General features: G+C 39.2%; 2 protein-coding genes across 3 annotated transcripts; one reads left to right on the forward strand and one right to left on the reverse strand.

Annotated features, from left to right (window-relative positions):
* Positions 1-2,489: 2,489 nt before the first annotated feature.
* tcea1 (transcription elongation factor A (SII), 1) lies at positions 2,490-8,874 on the reverse strand. 2 transcript variants are annotated; one of them, XM_072440830.1, is made up of 10 exons: positions 8,643-8,874; positions 7,676-7,738; positions 7,496-7,601; positions 7,305-7,404; positions 7,049-7,194; positions 6,903-6,959; positions 6,608-6,762; positions 5,526-5,672; positions 3,027-3,098; positions 2,490-2,884 (listed from the first exon to the last, which is right to left on the reverse strand). In XM_072440830.1, exons 1-10 carry the CDS (start codon positions 8,715-8,717, stop codon positions 2,876-2,878), a joined length of 930 nt encoding a protein of 309 aa, XP_072296931.1. In that variant the 5' UTR covers positions 8,718-8,874; the 3' UTR covers positions 2,490-2,875. The 2 variants fall into 2 exon arrangements, with proteins under 2 accessions (XP_072296931.1, XP_072296930.1); XM_072440829.1 differs by having other exon boundaries at positions 7,049-7,197.
* Positions 8,875-11,685: 2,811 nt separating this feature from the next.
* Positions 11,686-17,457, forward strand: LOC140356105 (uncharacterized). Its single transcript, XM_072440848.1, has 3 exons — positions 11,686-12,325; positions 12,516-12,675; positions 12,888-17,457. The coding sequence occupies exons 1-3, from the start codon at positions 11,696-11,698 to the stop codon at positions 17,399-17,401; spliced, it is 5,304 nt and encodes a 1,767-aa protein (XP_072296949.1). The 5' UTR covers positions 11,686-11,695; the 3' UTR covers positions 17,402-17,457.
* Positions 17,458-18,372: the final 915 nt, after the last annotated feature.

Raw genomic sequence — 18,372 nt, forward strand, 5'->3', positions numbered from 1 at the left:
ATTAAGACTTTTGCACAGTACAATGTGCGCATAACTAAGCACTTTGAAAGGGATGTTAACATAAAATTTAAAGTCTCTTTTTTGTCAACTGCATTTCCCATTTCTCAAACAATGACTGAAAGGGCACACCGACGATCAAAGTATTTCTGCCTGTGTGTACTGTGTGTACATACAGGATTATGATGAGTAAATCATTTGTGAACATTTACAGCAGCTACAACGTATTTAAAGGTTGGATTTCTGTTCTACCTCAAGTGGTATAAATAGTATATGAGCATAATTTAAGATGGAAAAATCAACTTATTCACTTAAAGCTGACTTAAGGTATTACAAAGATGTGCTCCCTTTCCACGTTATTCAGAATTGGGACCAGCACAAATAGTATTTCAGCTGAACTCTGACTGGTTCTAACAAATATATGTATTCAATTCATTTCTAGTTCCGCTCGCTTGCACCGGGTTCACCACAACACCAAAGCCACCACATAAAACTGTGTCTTCTATTTTATTACTATTGTTGTTTCCGTTCACAAAAATTGGAGTTGCCAAGTGATCAATAATTGTATGTATTTATTATTATTATAATATTTATTTTTTGGTTTATATTTTATGTTGTTGCCTCAACAACTCGTCACTCAAAGACAAGATCCTCAAATACATGGGGAAGTGCCTTTACATTCAATTTTGTGACATCTTTCACACAGGCAACAGTGTAGAGTTATTTTTGCCATATTAATACAGATGTAACGATGCATGAGTCGGAATCGCTTATTTTTTTGGTTTGTATTTACCATAAAACGGTAAAATCGACAAATGTCACGGGAAATTGCAGAATCTACTAAATCTAAATCTGAGGAGCCCAATCATACTCTTACAATAATGCATCAGATACTTTCAGTGAGTTTCAAAATGATGAATATTAGACTGTTGCCATAGCAATTAATAATTCAATATCCTTTAAATGGTCAGAAGTCCTCAAAATGTCATCTATAACAGGAAACTGGAACCCTGAATAAATTTTAACTGGAGCTGAATATATTGTACTGTAGTAGTTTAATATCCATGTAGCGTTGCCATGGCAATTGACATCTAAAAACTCAATAATATACCTTTTGAATTGGAAAAAGTCTTCAAACTGTTGCATATATCAGGAAGATGAACCCCACACACAGCTTATATTTGGTTTAGTACTTGTAGAACACTTATACAGTACATTTTGAGCACAGTTTTGTTACAAACCAAGATTCACTGTAATTTCTCCCGATTTTGATCTCAAATTGCTTCTTTCTGTTCTGATTCCTGATGCGTCGTTACATCTCTATATTTACAGAGTGGTTATTGGAGTGAGAAGCCAGTAGTTTAAATGGAAACCGCCCTGAGCATTGGCCAAATGACTGCACGTATTCCGTCTTTGCCCCTTGTTCGGGTTTTCAGCGCTGAGGGCAAAGACCACCGTTTAGGGCTCGTTCATCCGAAAGAGTCGCCGGCCAGCGTGTGCGGACTCGTCTGATAAATCTTTCTCCGATCGACGTGCAATTTGAGCTGTCGGGACACACGGCGCAGATCAACCTCAAATCTGAACCAGTGGTTTGGAGTGATGCCTATATATGTTGTTTCGATTATTCTTTTTCTTGTTTACTTATTTAAAAACTAAAAACTAATGTGTTACTTTGCTCTAGGTTTACTGGAGATTTTCAAAAGACAAACAATGTGAATGTTTACAGTATATGTTTTAGTTTTGGTTTTTTTTCAGCTAATCTCTGAGAAATAATGAACTGTGGGCATTTTGATTAAGATAAAATAAAGCACAATAATTTTAACAAACTCTGGAGTGATTGAATCTGTATAGAATATGACACAGCTACGACTGCTGCGCATTTCCTTTTAAATCTGTTTAAATAAATACATTTTTTTAAGGGAAGTTATGAAATATTTTGCATGTTGTGCAAGAAGGCACTGGAAAAAAAAAAAGAAAAAGCTAGAAAAAAGCTAAAAATGCAAGAAAAGGGACTAATATCCAAGTAAATTGTACTATCACAGCAACTTGCCTATTAATGAAATGTATTAAAAAGTCAAAAGGCTACAAGACTTGATGAATGCTTTGTGTATTTTAACTGACTGATGTTGATAAGATAAGATAATCCTTTATTGTCCACACATGGGGACATTTCATAGTTGTGGCTGCTTTATCAGTAAACTCCAAAAGGGTGAATAGTGGAGCCACTGTAAGTAAATGTGTTACACCAGATTATCAGAGCGTTTGCACCTGGCAATTAAAAAAACTCAGATCCGGGGCAACAATTGTGTGTTCAGCTTCAGCCAATCAAATCGTCCCGCCTTCATATGCATACATCTGCATTTACTTTGATGTGTTAAATATCCCACCACACTCAAACACACCTATACTTCCTCCAGCACTCAAAGCCTCATTTTATCTTCTCCTCAATACAACCGTGGTGAGATTAATATTCATAAGACTGGAAGACCATGTTTAATCAAATGGATTACACTTTATTGGGAAATTAAATAAACAACTGTAATGTTGTGTGGGGAGAGCAAAACATTACCAATGTGTTAAAACTACTTATAAAAATGCATAAAAGAGACAAATCGTATATATATGACAATGAAGAACAACTAATAACAATAGTAAAAGATGTCAAGAGTTGGAGGGGCAATGACACATCGTACTTCTATGAACAGCGTAGTAATAAGAAGAATTCAAGCAGTAACTGCAGTGGCGTCTTTAAACGTTTGAGTTTGTGTGCGTGTACTATGTACCACAGAGCACAAAGATCCAATAACGGAGTTGAAGACAAAACCTGGTCCGGGACTTTGCTACTTGTCAAAGGAGTGCCATAAAAGTGTTTGGGCATTCAACAGAACTGCAAGGAAGAAAAAGAGAACAATCATCAATATGAACAGCCACATCTGCAGGTTAAACAAAAGGTCTATAGCAAATCTTAAATCTAAACAAATACTGCTATTTATATCACATGTAGTAATGAGTGAAGAAACAACACGTACCTTCCACCTATTTCCACAAGTATTGCAGAAAACGAACGTGGTCATAGGTTCATCAGCGCTGCGGGTCTGAACCTGGAAAATGACAACATAAAGTAGTTAATAGATGCACATTTAATTAAATATAATATAATAAATAAATATATAATAATATATAATATCATTTACATTGCCACCTCTGAGATGGTAGACAACTTAAAATGGGAAAATCAGAGCTGCAAGATTAATCAAATCAAATACACTTCCTGTTTGCAAAACAAATCGCCATAGAAAAGTCACAGGCTGATAATATTTTCAGTACATATTCACAGAGACATAATCTCATTAAGAGTCTGAAATGTCAAAATATTTATTTCCATCCAGTGTTGCATTATTTTTCACTAATTGATCTTGTATTGATGATGTGAGAGAGTGACCACTGCACAAAGAGAGTGACCACTGCACAAAGAGAGTGACCACTGCACAAAGAGAGTGACCACTGCACAAAGAGAGTGACCACTGCACAAAGAGAGTGACCACTGCACAGAGAGAGTGACCACTGCACAAAGAGAGTGACCACTGCACAAAGAGAGTGACCACTGCACAAAGAGAGTGACCACTGCACAGAGAGAGTGACCACTGCACAAAGAGAGTGACCACAGCACAAAGCCTTCTCCAGCTCAAACACTCTCACTGGGGTTCAGATCTGTAGCACATTAGCTTCTGCTTTTCCTTGTTTTCTCTGCTTGATGCTAATGATTTGACTCTTCTTAAACACACTGACATCTTTTCCATGACCACGGGATTTGTCTTTTCACATGGTTGTTTCAGAAATGAGAACTCACTGCATCAGTCGGGTTTAAATAACGTGTTGCAGCTGAAAGATCACGTGAAGTTATCTGGCAGGAGACACGGACCTGCTGTATTTGTTAAGTTGAATCCAGGTGGAAACTTTTTTTGGACAGGTAGAGTAGATTGTTACAATTATCAAATTACAAAGACTGCAGTTACTTAGGAGATGTAATGTCGCTTGCAAAACAGTTAAGATCCCATCTCAATGGGGTCTATAGCTTTGTCTCACACACTGTAACGGTTTATACGGGGATAACAATATGCAAATCTCACCGTACGATATTATTGTGATATGAACCTCACAGTAGGATATTTATCACAATATTATGGGAAGGCTCACGGTTTTATCCAAGGGCCAACAATATTGAGGTTTTGCTTACAATAATAAGCACAACAGCCATATTATCATGTAATTCTTTCTTATTCATTGTTCAGTGATTAGTGATCTAAAGAGCAAAATCCACGTTATGTCAAGAACCTACACTGCGAACAGCCTGGTGGAATAATACAACATTATATTAAATAAAAAATAATTGGTATAATTTTCTAGAATTTCAATTTGATAGTTTTAACATTTTTTTTATTCTGTAAAGCACTTTAAACTAACCCCTGCTTTGTTTTGAGCCCTACAAATACTTTTAATAAATACAAATGTGAATGTGTCAATAAAAACTGCAGTAAAGTTCATATTGATGTTTTTGACAACATTAGAACACGTGTGGATCACTGGCTGTGTATTCTGCAGCTCTGGACCTTGTGCTGTTGCTCGGAAGTTTACAGCCTGGACAAGACTTTATTTCTGATGAATTCCTGGAACTTTTCTGAGAGTCATTGTCAAACGAGTATTTTGTGAGTATTTAATAGCTCCACGAGTACCACGCTGCACTGCACTTCCATCAAACCAAACCTGGCTCAAACAGCAGCATTATGGGAAATGTAGTCACCTTCGCTTGTCCACTAAAGTGATCTCAGAATTAATATTTCTGATGCAAATGTTATGCCATTCAATACGGAGACGTGACAACAGTGGTATCGCCAATATTGTCACATCCCTTCAGTTTACTGCAGTATAATATATTGTCAACCATTAATATTGAAGGTTTAGTTTTAACAACATTGACATCCAGGATCCTCTAAACATTCTTAAGGATGGAATTAACTACAAAGAACATGCATGAATTCAAATATTACTCAATTTAAGCCAAGTTAAAACAAAATCTGAAACTATTCCAAGTTTCCCCAGCTAAGTGGGTGGGTTCTCCTGGATGGGAAACACTGGTTTAGACCTCAGCAATCGTGTTCTAACATCTCTATGATCCTTGTAGTAATTTGACAGTTCATATGTCTGTATTTCATCAAACGGCAATGCTCCCGGTTGTGTTTACAATGTGCACACTGAAAGTACTCTTGGCTTTAAAGTGTAAATCAACGAGCAATAGGAAGGAAAAAAAAAAATCACAATTAGACAAGTTTCAAAAGCCCACTATGTCATGGAGGAAGTGCTTTTGACGACACGGCTTTTGAAGGGACAATGAACGCACAAACAGTGAGAGGATGCGACACTGCACAATATACGCAACAAAATGAAGTCATTATCACAGCTTGACACCTAAATAGTTAAAAGCATCTCCTGATTAACTTCCTTTTGTATTTGAAATGCAATAGTTTTACCTGTGTGTAGGTGCAGCTCTTGCCCTTGCATTTGCCACAAGTGAAAAGATCAGTCACGGTGCCCGCTGTGGTGGCCATCTGGTGGTCCCTCACAGCCTCTTTGGTCAGATTCTCCCTCATCTTCTTCAGCTCATCGCTCGCCATTTCCTTAACGTACAAAACAACGATCAATCATTCGTTTTCAAATCAAGACGATTCTATGGTATGTGTGAACAAGATACACGGCATATCACGGCTATTTTACAATGAAAAAAGGTCATGATTATCAGGAACAATTATGCATGTACCATCATAAATTAACATGTAGAGGAAGAATAGATTTACTATACTTTATTAAAACTTTTTTTGGGGATTTATATTTTAAAAGCCAGTAGATTAGACAGAGCGAACACACATTATTCAGTGGAGAATTTGAAACTTTTTTGTAATCGTGATTGAAATTTGGTTGCTGTGCAGCCCTGCATGTGTGTTATGCTTATTCATATTGACTCAAATTTGCCAGATGGACAGATAAGCAATACGAGCTGGTCACGGTAATATTTTGCAGTTTTGTTTACACAAGCTAAACTCGAAGTATTAACTTACAGTATGAAAAACTAAAACCAAACAAGACAAAACAAAACTACACACTGGTGGATTTATCAAGTTATTTGCAAACCAACTGAGAATTTGTATTTGTATATCCAGTCTGGCCTCTTCTCTGCCAGATAATCACATTGAAACCAGTATGAAACGTATGATGCTATAATTACAATAAATTATGAACTACCGCATTTTCTGGACTAAAAGTCGCACCTTTTTTTTATAGTTTTATATATATTTATACTTTATATATAAAATATATTTACACAAATTTATATGTGATATTATTTGTTATTTTCACACTTGCAACCTTATTTCATACTCCAGTGCAATTTATATGTTTTTTTCTTCTCTATTATGCATTTGTTTTGGCTGACTTATACTCCGGTGCGACTTATAGTCCGAAAAATACAGTATATAATGCTATTATGCTATTACACACACCAACATTTCATTTATTAGCATTGCAATTAAGCCCATGCATAGGTTTAAAACAATACCTCAGAGCTCATTTTAGCCATCCTCTCTGGGATTATACTGCCACATAATACAGTCCTCCTCAAATTGGGGTTCTTCACATCCTTCAGATTCGAGATGCGGCTTCGAACTCGATTCTTGTATTTCATGTCTGTGTTCTTAAACTCTTGGTAGATACGTAGAGACAGGTCAAGGAATTCAACAACAATAATAATAAGGTTAGCTGCAGCATCAAACAACGCATTAGATTTCACAATGGACCATATTTATTCAGGCCCAACCTGACGCAAATAAAAGCACGCTCTATGCCAAGGATATATTCTTCGATCTGAGCTCCAAGTTCGTCACAATCAGCACCAATAGCAATGTAATCCTCTTCAACACAAAAACATTACAGTTAAAATCACAAGTAGATGAATATTAACACATGCTGCTAAATATTATATTATTTCCATTGTGAATACCTCCTGTTTGCAGAGCAGCGGCCAGCATTTCTCTGCATTTGATACGAATGGAGTCCGAGGTGTTTGGGGCCCGAGGAAAGGTGTTGATTAATGTGTTTGGTGCGACATCTGCGGGCTCGCTCTTGCTGCTGGAGTTACTGCTGGAGCTGTTGTCAGGACAGACAAGGACAACATAACACACACAATACATAATACATAATACATGAAGAACCGGGTCAAACTGATAGTCAGAAAAAAATAAATCACAAATATTGACCTTTCTTCTTTTGCTTCTGGGCTGCCCTGGGACGGCGAGGCCGAGGCAGACGACTCTTTTCTCTTCTCTTCTGAAGCTTTATCAGCTCCGGGTTCAGCATCTGCCGAGAACAAAATAAAAATACTTTGTTTACACTCGAGACAAGAATAATGGCCACATTTAACACATAATAAATTCAGAGGAATATATACCCAAAAGCTTCTTCCACGATTTGATCAAAGATTTCGCAAGCGCAGTCACCTCATCGTCAGTGCTCTGTTTTCGAATGGCATTGACAGACATCCCAATTCTGGTCGACTATTGGGAGACGGTAGCCAATTTAACATACTTTACTTTATTTATACATCACGGAAACAAGGGCAAATGAATACCTGGAGAAGTTCCAAAGTCATGGGAACAGAGCGCAGCTCTTTCAAAAGGTCCAATGCTCCAGCCTGCAGAAAGAAAGAAGTTTAAAATCACTTTATGAGTCACTGATAATTGTTCATATTGATCTTCTGGCACCTTTCTTTTACTTAGTAGATGCAAGACAGAAACAATGTGTGAGAAAGGATGTCAAATAAACATGAAATTTGATGGAAAACAATTTTTAGTTTCAACAATGACAACAAAATAACCTTTTTTACAGTCCTTGACAGCCACCAATAACCCAGGGCTCAAAAATGGTGATTACTATCTCATTTCAGACATAGTAACATGAGGGAATCTGAGAAGACACCCTGGAGAAGGGCTGTGCATAGTTAAGCTACTCACTTTAATGGTAGAGATCTAACGAGAAAGAGTTTTCACATAGATTTGCATTTTAAATATAACCAAATCTATCATCGTCAGTCACTTGTAGCACTTTTGTCGCCGGGGGGCAGCATTATTGTCAGTGCAGAGGGCTACAACTTTGATGTGGCTAACAGAAAATAAGGCTAACATCCATTCATAACACGGAGTACGGGGCTCCATTGTGCGAAAACGATGCATTGTAATGTGCACTATTTGCCTGCGAAATGTTTTAATAACAGGCGCCCATTCATCGGGCTTTTAAACGACGTGATTTTATATTGATGGCGTTACGAAATAACATGAGTTAGCATTGTGGCTAACAGATCCGCTACTGATGCAGAAACATAAACACAACAGAAGTTAGCTTGTGGCTACCAGTAAATGAACAACACCAGGCTTTGCAAAAGGAAATGTAGTGCTTAAAACCGGAATATGGTGACACAAACCGCGCTTTTTAGCGTGTCAATGTCACTGGTGTTATAGTGGAAGCTAATAACATCGCACAAGCAGCTTGATCGGCTAAAGGCAGGTAAACTAAGCATTCATTCGTTTCGGTCGCATTACCCCGTTTTTCTTCTGCGCCATTTTATCGATTTTCTTCGCAATTCTGATAATCTCCTCTTCCTCTTTTTTACCCATGACGGCGAGTGTCCCGTGAGACTAAAAAAGGACGAAATCGAAAGAAAATTGACGACAAAAGGGCACGCCACAACAGCAGCAGCGGATTCGGCGGCGGCGGCTGCTGCTCGGCGGACCGCGGCGCACAGTGCAGCCTCGGCGGTGTGTAGCAGACCGAGCGAGTCGATGTCCGAGCGGAGCAGGCGCTGGTGAGGATGGGCAGTCGAACACAGAGCCGCGGATGGATAAACAACAGGTCACTACTGCTGCTGAGGAGGTAATTCAACAAAACACGATTGCTTCATGATTAATACGTCAACTCAACACAATGTGACTGATCATGGTTTTATTTTGTGGTGAGGGTTTTTCCTTCTGCAAGTCAAACAACAATTCACTGTCGAATCGTGAGATGGCGCCAAAATGCCATTGTTGACTACTTAAACTTTCTCAGGTAGGAGTGCATGAGTAGGCCTACACAAAATGTAGACTATCTATAAAGTGAATGGCTGTAACTTTGCTTATTGCTATAACTCTCTAAGCAGACTTAGGACCCCCACTGCAAAATTTAATTTAACACTTATTATAATTTCAAGGGGCAAAACATTTAAAATAAGTACCAATTTTGTTTACTAAGTCTCTTCAACCAGTTTCACGAAAAAAAATACAGTTTGTTGGAGCGATAACTCCGGACTGTGTGGACTGTAAGGTGCTGGTTCAGGTGTGTAGCTGTCACTGCTCTGGCCAGAGTGCTGGCCAGAGCACTACTACTCAGGAGTTTTATTAATCCTCACAGGTACACACGGAATGCTATCTGATTCGTAATCGTCACTGTAAACAATGTACCATACTGTGGTGTCCTCGCCACAGTGGCGGACTCGTACCGCCGCTTATATACCTTCATCTTCAAGGTACATGTGATTTCATGAAGCACACTATCATGGAAAGGCAGGTCGAGAGGTCTAATGTCCAAAGTCTAACGTCTAAAGAATGGTGAGCTTCTGAAGAATAAAGTCTAAAGTCTAAGACGTACAACTACAGTGGGTGGTGGTAATGTAACGTAACGTAATGTAACACTTGGATACCAACCGCCATAAAAGAGGAAGAGGAAACAAGAAGAAGAAGAAGAAGAGGGGGGAGAGGAAGTGGAGAAGAGGGGGGGAGAAGAATAGAAGTATAAAGCCTAAAGAATAAAGCCTAAAGAATAAAGTCTTGTGGTAATGTAACACTTGGATACCACCCGCCATAAAACACCAAAGAAGAAGAAGACGCCCCACTAACTACAAGCGCATGGAAACGAAGGACACAGTTATAAATTAAAAATGTTGAGTACAAAGTTGATCTTCAATTTGAAGCTCCTGTCCTTTTAAAAATACATTTTACAGTTTGCTGTAGGGTGTTTTGAAAATGCCATATAAACAGTATTTAGGAGATTTACACCAGTAGGAGCACACAAAATATTACCTTTAACTTACCTGTCAAAGTTGAATTTAATGTGATTATGGGGTATCATCTGTCCTGAGGGGTTTAAATTGGCCTAGACCAGAGTATAAAATAGCCTTCCCTTTAACCCTTGGAAATCGTCCAGGCGGAGTTATACTTTGGTCTGTTCCACTGGCTCACCAAGAGATGGGTCAACTGTGTGAAATGCATAACATAACCTACAACGAGGCACTATTTATAGTTTACTATGTGTTTAATTTATGTGTGTCTCACTACAGTTGTGCAGAGTTTGCTCGCTTGAGGACTTTAAATTATGCCAGAGGAAATCACAATTAGATATTTACAAATCACTGACTTTGAAGATGACATATATATTGTATCAGTATAATCAAGTGTTTTATAGAATGTGTCTACTAAGAGGTAATGTTGCATCCTGAGAACCTCTTTTCCTTACGCTGTGCAGAGCGTACAGTCTTCACCTTAATCCCTATTAGGTCAGGACGCCTCAAATCAGATTATATAGCTCAGCTGCCGGCCATTTTACAAATAGTCCATGTCACCTGCCGTCTGCAGTTGTTCGAAATGTGTTTGAATTTACTGTACCGGTATATATGTATGTATGTATATATATATATGTGTGTTTGTGTGTGTGAGTGTGTGCGCGTGTGTGTGTGTGAATTAGCATAGGTTATACATCATTTTATGTGGAATGCAACAGTGTTATGTCAGGCGGTTCCCATGAATTTATGTTGAAATTATAATGCATAATGAGAGAGCCTGTCAATAGTTTCAGTGTTATTATCAGGTAAATTAAAAATACAATAAATAACATATTTTTATGGTGGCAATGTAGTGCCAAAATATAAATAAATGTCATTTCTTCACTTTGATAGCAGTACAGTCAGTCAGTGCCTCATTTTCTTCCCTTTTCACATGCTGATGAGAAAAGATTAGGCAGATTGGCCGTGATGGTGCAAGTCCTAAAATAGCTCCTGACGGCTCCTTTGAGAAGCTTTACCCTGTGCTCAGAGGGAAAACGGGACACTACTTTCACTCACTTTGGTATTTCAATTCTGGACGAAATGTTTTTAAGGTAAGCATATTTCAAGATACAATTGTAACGTTATTTTTCATTCAGCTTTTCTGGCATCCTTGGATTTGTGTAATTAGTTAATCTGTTTCAGGTCAGTCACACTTTATCTTGCTAGCGCTTGTTGTGCACCACCAGGTTATGTTCAAATAAAACCAATTTGTTGTTGTTATTAACAATAAAGAAGCAATTTAATTTTTGTTTTACCTTCCTGTACATTATACATTATACTATACTATAACCCATTCATACTGAGATTAAAAGCAAAGGGCTAATATTGGTCAATTTAGAAACAATAAATAGAAATATAGATTAAATTATGTTTTGTTGTTTGGCAGCTTAAAGAGAATCAATTTGTACTGGTTTCCCTTTTTTAACTTGTTAATAAAACAACTGATTTTTACATTGCTGTAACTGCTATTTTCCTATTAAATACTAAATTAATTGTTTTACTTTCAGCTAACGCATTATGAGCAGTCACTCCCAAGAGCCACTGGCTCAGGAGGGCTCCTACGGTAGTGGGTACACACTGCCGTCCCGCCAGTTAACCTTCTCAGACCCGTCGATGTCTAAAAGAGTGTGTTTCTACAAAAGTGGGGATTACACATTCAGCGGACATCGGTTGGTCATCAATGCTCGCACTTTTAAAACTTTTGACGCTCTTCTGGATGCTCTATCTAAAAAAGTGCCTTTGGCTTTTGGAGTGAGGACAATAACCACCCCTCGAGGAATAAACTTTGTAAAAGGCTTGGAGGACTTGTCTGATGGAGGCTCATACGTTTGTTCAGATCAAAAACGTGTCAAACCCATAAACTTGAAGGAACTGAACCGGCGACAGGTCCCTTGGAACACCACAAAACCAGTGAGCGCAAGACGGAGGCGCCAGAGAGTAATTATTGAGGTTAATAGAAAAGTGACTAAGCGAGTGGCCATCAGGACACCAAAGAGACTTGAGGTGATTAAGAATAGAGATCCCAGTGTTCGACGCACAATCATCTTACAGAAAAGGACTGCACCAACATTTGATGCCTTGTTGGATTATCTTTCTCAAATTCTTCAGTTCCCGGTGCTAAAACTTTACTCCTCAGATGGAAGAAGGGTGAGTAAAAGTGGATTTACTTGTCATTATTTCAGTTTAGGCTACAATATTATAGTCCTAAAGAATTATTTAGCACATGTCTATACGATGTAGGCTCATATTATTTTGTACTACCAAATATGTTTTCATTGTAAAATAAGTGTAATCTTTGTGTGACATAATAACAAATTAGCTGTAATTCTCATTTAAGGTTGATGGACTTGCTGCGCTCATCTTGTGCTCTGGAGTCATTGTGGCAGCGGGAAATGAACCATTCAAGTTGGGAAACTACCCATTTCAAAGGAGTAGCCAGATGGCACAGGCCGTGTTCACGGAGACGAGTGAAGCGTCCATCCCACAACCTCAACCCTGTAAGTGTCAATAATTATAAATGATGTGTAAAACAGATTGCATGTCCATATTTAGCGTCTGGTTGTTAGAATCTCTAACACTGTAAAGTCTAAGTAGGCTGAAACATACCAAAGAAGAGTGTATTCACATGTATATCTGTTGTTTCCTCTCAAGTTAACAATAAGTGTGATCATTTTGTGATGTTTTCTTGTCTTTGTCTTTCAAAACGCAGATAACAACAAATCCCCTTTGTATGGAAAAGGTTCAAGAAAATTCTCTCCATCTTCAGAGTGTTACATCGTAAACCAAATCAACAACTCCCGATATGAAAACTTGAACAGTCCCCGCGTTCCCAATGGACCGGTGGACCCAGAGACCGCCATAGAAACGTGTACCATTGCCACAGTCGAAAATCAATGCCACACTTGCATTATACCTCAGGATGAAGACATCGAGAAGTCCTTTCGTGTAAATCAAGACGGCAGCATGACAGTGGAGATGAAAGTGCGTTTGAAAATAAAGGAGGAGGAGTTGTTGCATTGGACTACAACACTTAGCCGAACTAGCCTTAGCAAACAGACTGCCTTACCCATGCTTTCTGAATCAGCTAACAGTTCACCCGACTGTGATAATGCGATGGGTAAAAAACGTAATGTCAACGTAGAGGAGGCAAAGGAGGCAAATCTTCCAACTGAAACAAAAAGCACCGTTGGATTTATTGAAGAGAACTTATCCGATACTCCTGAAGTTATTGAAAGGAAATCTATCTACAAACGAGCTCCTACGCCAGGTCCTGGACACGTTAAAAAGAAAAGTGTTAAAATTATACCAGAACTTCAAGAATTGGACCAATATACCTACGTGAAAAAAACATCTGATAAAGATACAACAGAGGAGTACCACATGGTCCGTCATAGCAGTAGCCGCAGTAGCCGCCCAGTCCCAAAACCAAGAAAAAACACTTCAAACAATGGAGTAGCAGAGGTTCTCCAAGTTAAACATAATGCATTCGGAGTTAAGGAGAGTGTCATGCATATTTATGAAAGCCAGGGCTGCTACGATGCTTATTTTGTAAATGAGCAATATACTGCGGACAGCGTGCCTTTGGAAGGGTCTTCCCCTGCAGCAAGACCAGCCAATGGTGGGAGACCGTCTTCAAGCAATGATTGTGACATTGATTCTTGCTGGCAGCCACCTGTTGTTGACCCAGTGCAGCATCAAAACGAGGAGATTTTGTCTTTATCCTCCGAGCCACTGTCTGCTTCTTGCAAGATTACAAATAACCTTTCCTCGGTGACAGACCATTTGGCCCAAACCATGCCCTTACAAGACAATGTTGTGAAAGCAAACAAAGAAGACAGCGAAAGGACTGCTAAACATGGAGAGAAAAAACAACCTTTGAAAGGTAGTTTTGATAAAAAGACAGAGAAAGTTATGGGTGCTTCAAAAAATGGCAAAAAAACATCTTCTGATAAACTAAGCAACAAAGCTAGTCTTGGTAAAAAGAGTTCAATGGACAGTGTTAAAAATGGCCAAAAAAGCAAATTAACTGAAAAATTGCAAACAAAGAAATTAATTGGCGATAAGTCATCTATAAAAAAAAAGGTTACGACAGAAAGCAATACAAGAAGTCCAACTAAAGCACTCCCATACAATGGTCATAATGTAAATGTTCCGGACACAAAGACAGCTACAAACAAAATGAAAAAGAGCATATCAGACATTTTAAAACCTAAAAAGTCTCTCCCAGCCACCCAAATAACACCTAACCCCAAATCTAAATTAGTAAATAAAAATGTCAGCTCTTCCAAGATGTCTGTAGAAATAAGTGAAAGCAGTGCTGCCATACGCTCTGTCAATCCTTCACCGTCCGAGATTCAGCAATACGTGGAAAACTGGTTAGAGAAAGTTAGTCCGGAGGTTGTACCATGCATGGACGAGGACGCAAAATCTCAAAGCAAAGTTGAATTTCAATTAGGCGCTGATTCTGACGGCGAAGAGAAGATTCACAGTCAGCTTTACGCGGAAAATAATTGCACATATGGTGAAGATATTAAGAAATGTACTTCAAATCTTTCAGTGAATGTTTGCCAAGAAAGGCCACTACAAGGTGCGGCTTCGATGCCATCGGTTAGGGAAGCGTCTCAAGATGTAACGATACGATTGCATAAATCCGACGTTGCCATAAATTGTGTTGGCGATATTACTTCTAGCACTAAAGACAAACTTCAGCCAGTCATTCGTCAAATTTGCTCCTCTGTTCAATGCATTAACAGAGCTTCTCATTGCGACACTTTGCCCCATATCGCAAAATCCAACAGTCTTCCCGACTTCTCATCGCAAGTGGCATCTGTATTTGGTTCCTCGTGCAAAACATTTCTGACATTTCTATCAATGACGACTCTGCGAGACTGTCTACCAGGCTTTGCGCCCGGTCATGGCGGTAATCCAAGACTCTCATCAGAGGCTATGCTAATGATGGAGTCCCTGCAAAAAATAGCCACCGTTGACAACGAGGAAAAGCAGAGAGCAAGTTTGTCCGATTTGCAGAAAATGGCCTCTTCTCAGCTGAAAGAGCAATGGCAGGATTATCAGACGACAAGGGCGAGGTCTGACCGTGAACCAGCCACTTCTGAAATGTCAGAAGAATTTGGTGACGGGCATTTGGACATAGACAAACCTATGGTGGAAACAAACATGCCAGCAGATGTGAGAGCGGAGATTTCTACAGCGATTCAACAAGCTTTGAGTTTTCACCCAACAGGCGAGAGTTCTATGACAGAAATCGACCAAAATAAGTGTACATTGAGAGGAGAGCAAATGGTAAAGTGTGCAAATGTTAGTGACAAGTCAAACCAGGAAGCAGACCTGGAAGAAAAAAATCAAATGCAAAGGGAAACTGAAAGAAAGGAGGAAAAAAAAGCTGTAGATGATGAGGACGGAGAGACGGAAAACATAAATGGTTCACTTGATGATACTGTATCGCTAAAAGGTCAAAGTTCAAATGAAGTAAATACGGACGTAGAGGAAGAGAGTAGTGATGCAAAACAAGTGGATTTGCGTCACGATGTTTTGAAAAGTACAGATCAAGATAGTAAAAATGCTGAGGAGAAAGAAGATGAGGATACAGTGGACAGTACAGCAGAGGATGGACGAACTGAAGTGATTAGTGAGAAAGATGACTTGGAAGTGGTAGAGGAAGGAGAAGATAAAGATCAGTTTGAAGATACTGACGGTAAGATTGCTCCTGGAAAACAGGTTAGTGAGGAAGTAGGGGAGGAACACAGCCAAGAATCAGAGCAAGAAAATGAATCACACGACGAAGAGCAAATATCGGATAATGACGAGATAGGTAATGCAAGCGATAATCGAGGTGATAGAAGTGAAAGTGAAAGCGAGACAGCTGCCACAATTGGAGATATGTGTGATCAAGCAGGGAGTGTCCTAGAAGATACCGCTTTAAAAAATATATTAGAAGAAGATTCATGTTTGGCGCGTGAAAACAGCAGCTGCGATGAAGTCAGAAGTGAAAGTTTGCGGGATCCAAGTATTAAATCAACGAGCAAATACTCATCTGAGGGCAGATGTGTTGAGGAGAAATGCACTGGGAGTAATAGCATCAGTGACTTTGAGACAGAGGCAGGAGAGAATTACAATGTGACTAATCCAGTGGAAATATCACAAGAATTATTAGACTTTGTGAACTCCGCGTTACAGTCATCCACACTTGTTTTTACATACGACTCCCATGGAAACGTCAAAGTGGCTCCGAACCTAAAACCAGCCCAAACCACTGGAAGAGACAGTTCATATGGTTTTAACTGCCTTCCAAGTCCAAATACATCCGAGCTAACCGATTATAGGCCAGAATCTTTAGAAAGTGGTGACTATAAAACTCAGGACTCCTTGGACGTTGTTACGGACAGTGAAGACTTAGATACACCTTTTCCTGTGTGCCAGCGTTCGGCACACAACACGCAAGATATTTCAAGTGAGCAAGCAAGTTTGGAGAGAACCGACTCCAATCTGTCACCTGTGACTTGTAAAAGTAAAAGCAGCCCTTCTACCAATGACTCAGGGACCAAAATCTCGAGAGAGGATGTGTCTGATTTCAGCAGTGCCAGCTCATTAAAAGCAGACAATGATCGGGCCCCTGAGACTGAGCAATGCGTTTCCCCTGTTCCTGGAAAACACTCACCCGATGGAGTCCTAATTGACCACGGTAGATGGCTACTCAAGGAGAATCATCTCATTAGAAAGTCTCCACCAGAGTCTTCCGGCATGTACGGGAATATAGACACTTCAATTGATACAAGTGTAGCAGAGGATTCCCCAACTCATTACCAAGCACAGGCCAACTCACTCACAGCCTTATCCTCATCTGAGCTGGAAGAAATGGCCAGGCCTACGACCCCAAAGTGCAACTACTACATTAAGCCACATGGGAGTGATTCTGACCCCTTTTTAGACGATGCAAGCATTAAAAGTGGTAAAAAACTGTTTAAAGATAGCAAGGTGGAGGCTCAAGTTGGTACCGCAAAAACCTGGGCGAGCAAAAATGGTAGCCTTTCTTCATTTACCTCAGTGGAGTTTAAAATGTCAGATGGGAAAGTGCATCCTGAGGGGGAGTCCACTGCTGTAGTACAGGCAAGAAGGACATCTAGTGGAGAACAGCATGTAGTGCAAGCTCAGGACTCCAGCGAGACTCTTCAGTGGAGGTGTAACCAGTATTGTCCAATATTGTGATAAACGTTATGGTTAAATGTGCCATTGTATTTTTGCTGTTACATAAAACATCTCATTGTGATATTATTAAAGGTATAAGTTGCAAAAAAATGTTTGTATTTCAGCCATGGACTAATTGTATTCTTTTTAAGGTACATTTATTACATTTGTCCTCTGCATTTAAGCCATTATATTATCTCCAATTGTATGTATATATACAACCTGTAAATTGATTTTTTTCACAAATATATTTGTATGCAATTTTTCTTCTTTATCTTGTGACAGTAAAAATATTGTTGTGTGTAATTTCAATAATGCAGGTTTTATTAATTTCCTAGAGTTACACTGACGGATTTACCACAAGCTTAAATTAATCCAGCAAAAAGCCATAAATCCTTATTTCATACTCATTTGTAAATCACATGAACTAACATAAGAGCAAAGTATTCTGAAATATAATCAAACCATTTATGATTACTGCCTGGAAGCAAATGTTCACTGTGGAGACGCTTGACTTTTTCAAGGTTATTTGTGACGCATTTTAACCAGCCTTGGGCCCGATTCCTTAGTCTGTAGATGTATTCTTGGTTAGAAAAACAGCAATTTTGTACAATGTTTTTCGACTAAATCATGTTTTTGTCTCCTCCTGGTTTGGCAGGTGAGAGTGAAGACAAGTGTCATCTGCCACTGTCATTTGAGCCCCACTGTGCGTCTGATACAAGGCGACATATGCAAGTGACAGATGATTTAACAAACACTGACGGACAGAGTTCAAATGCATTCATAACCAGCGGACAATATCCTTGAAATAAGCCCAACCACGAACCTTATCAAAACTTTATTTAAGCTTTGGCAGTCCACAAATTAGGTTTAGGGCAAAAACACAGGCCGCTGCAGTGTTTTTCCTCTGGGGGAGAGTTGTGGCTGGTGTAAGGGGTCTCTCCCCTGTCCCTGACCCTCCACTGAACAAAACAAAGAATTAGAAAGACAAA

The sequence above is a fragment of the Eucyclogobius newberryi genome, unplaced genomic scaffold (genome assembly GCF_026437365.1).
Source record: "Eucyclogobius newberryi isolate DKJ021-1_F unplaced genomic scaffold, fEucNew1.0.hap1 SCAF_12, whole genome shotgun sequence".
NCBI lineage: Eukaryota > Metazoa > Chordata > Actinopteri > Gobiiformes > Gobiidae > Eucyclogobius > Eucyclogobius newberryi.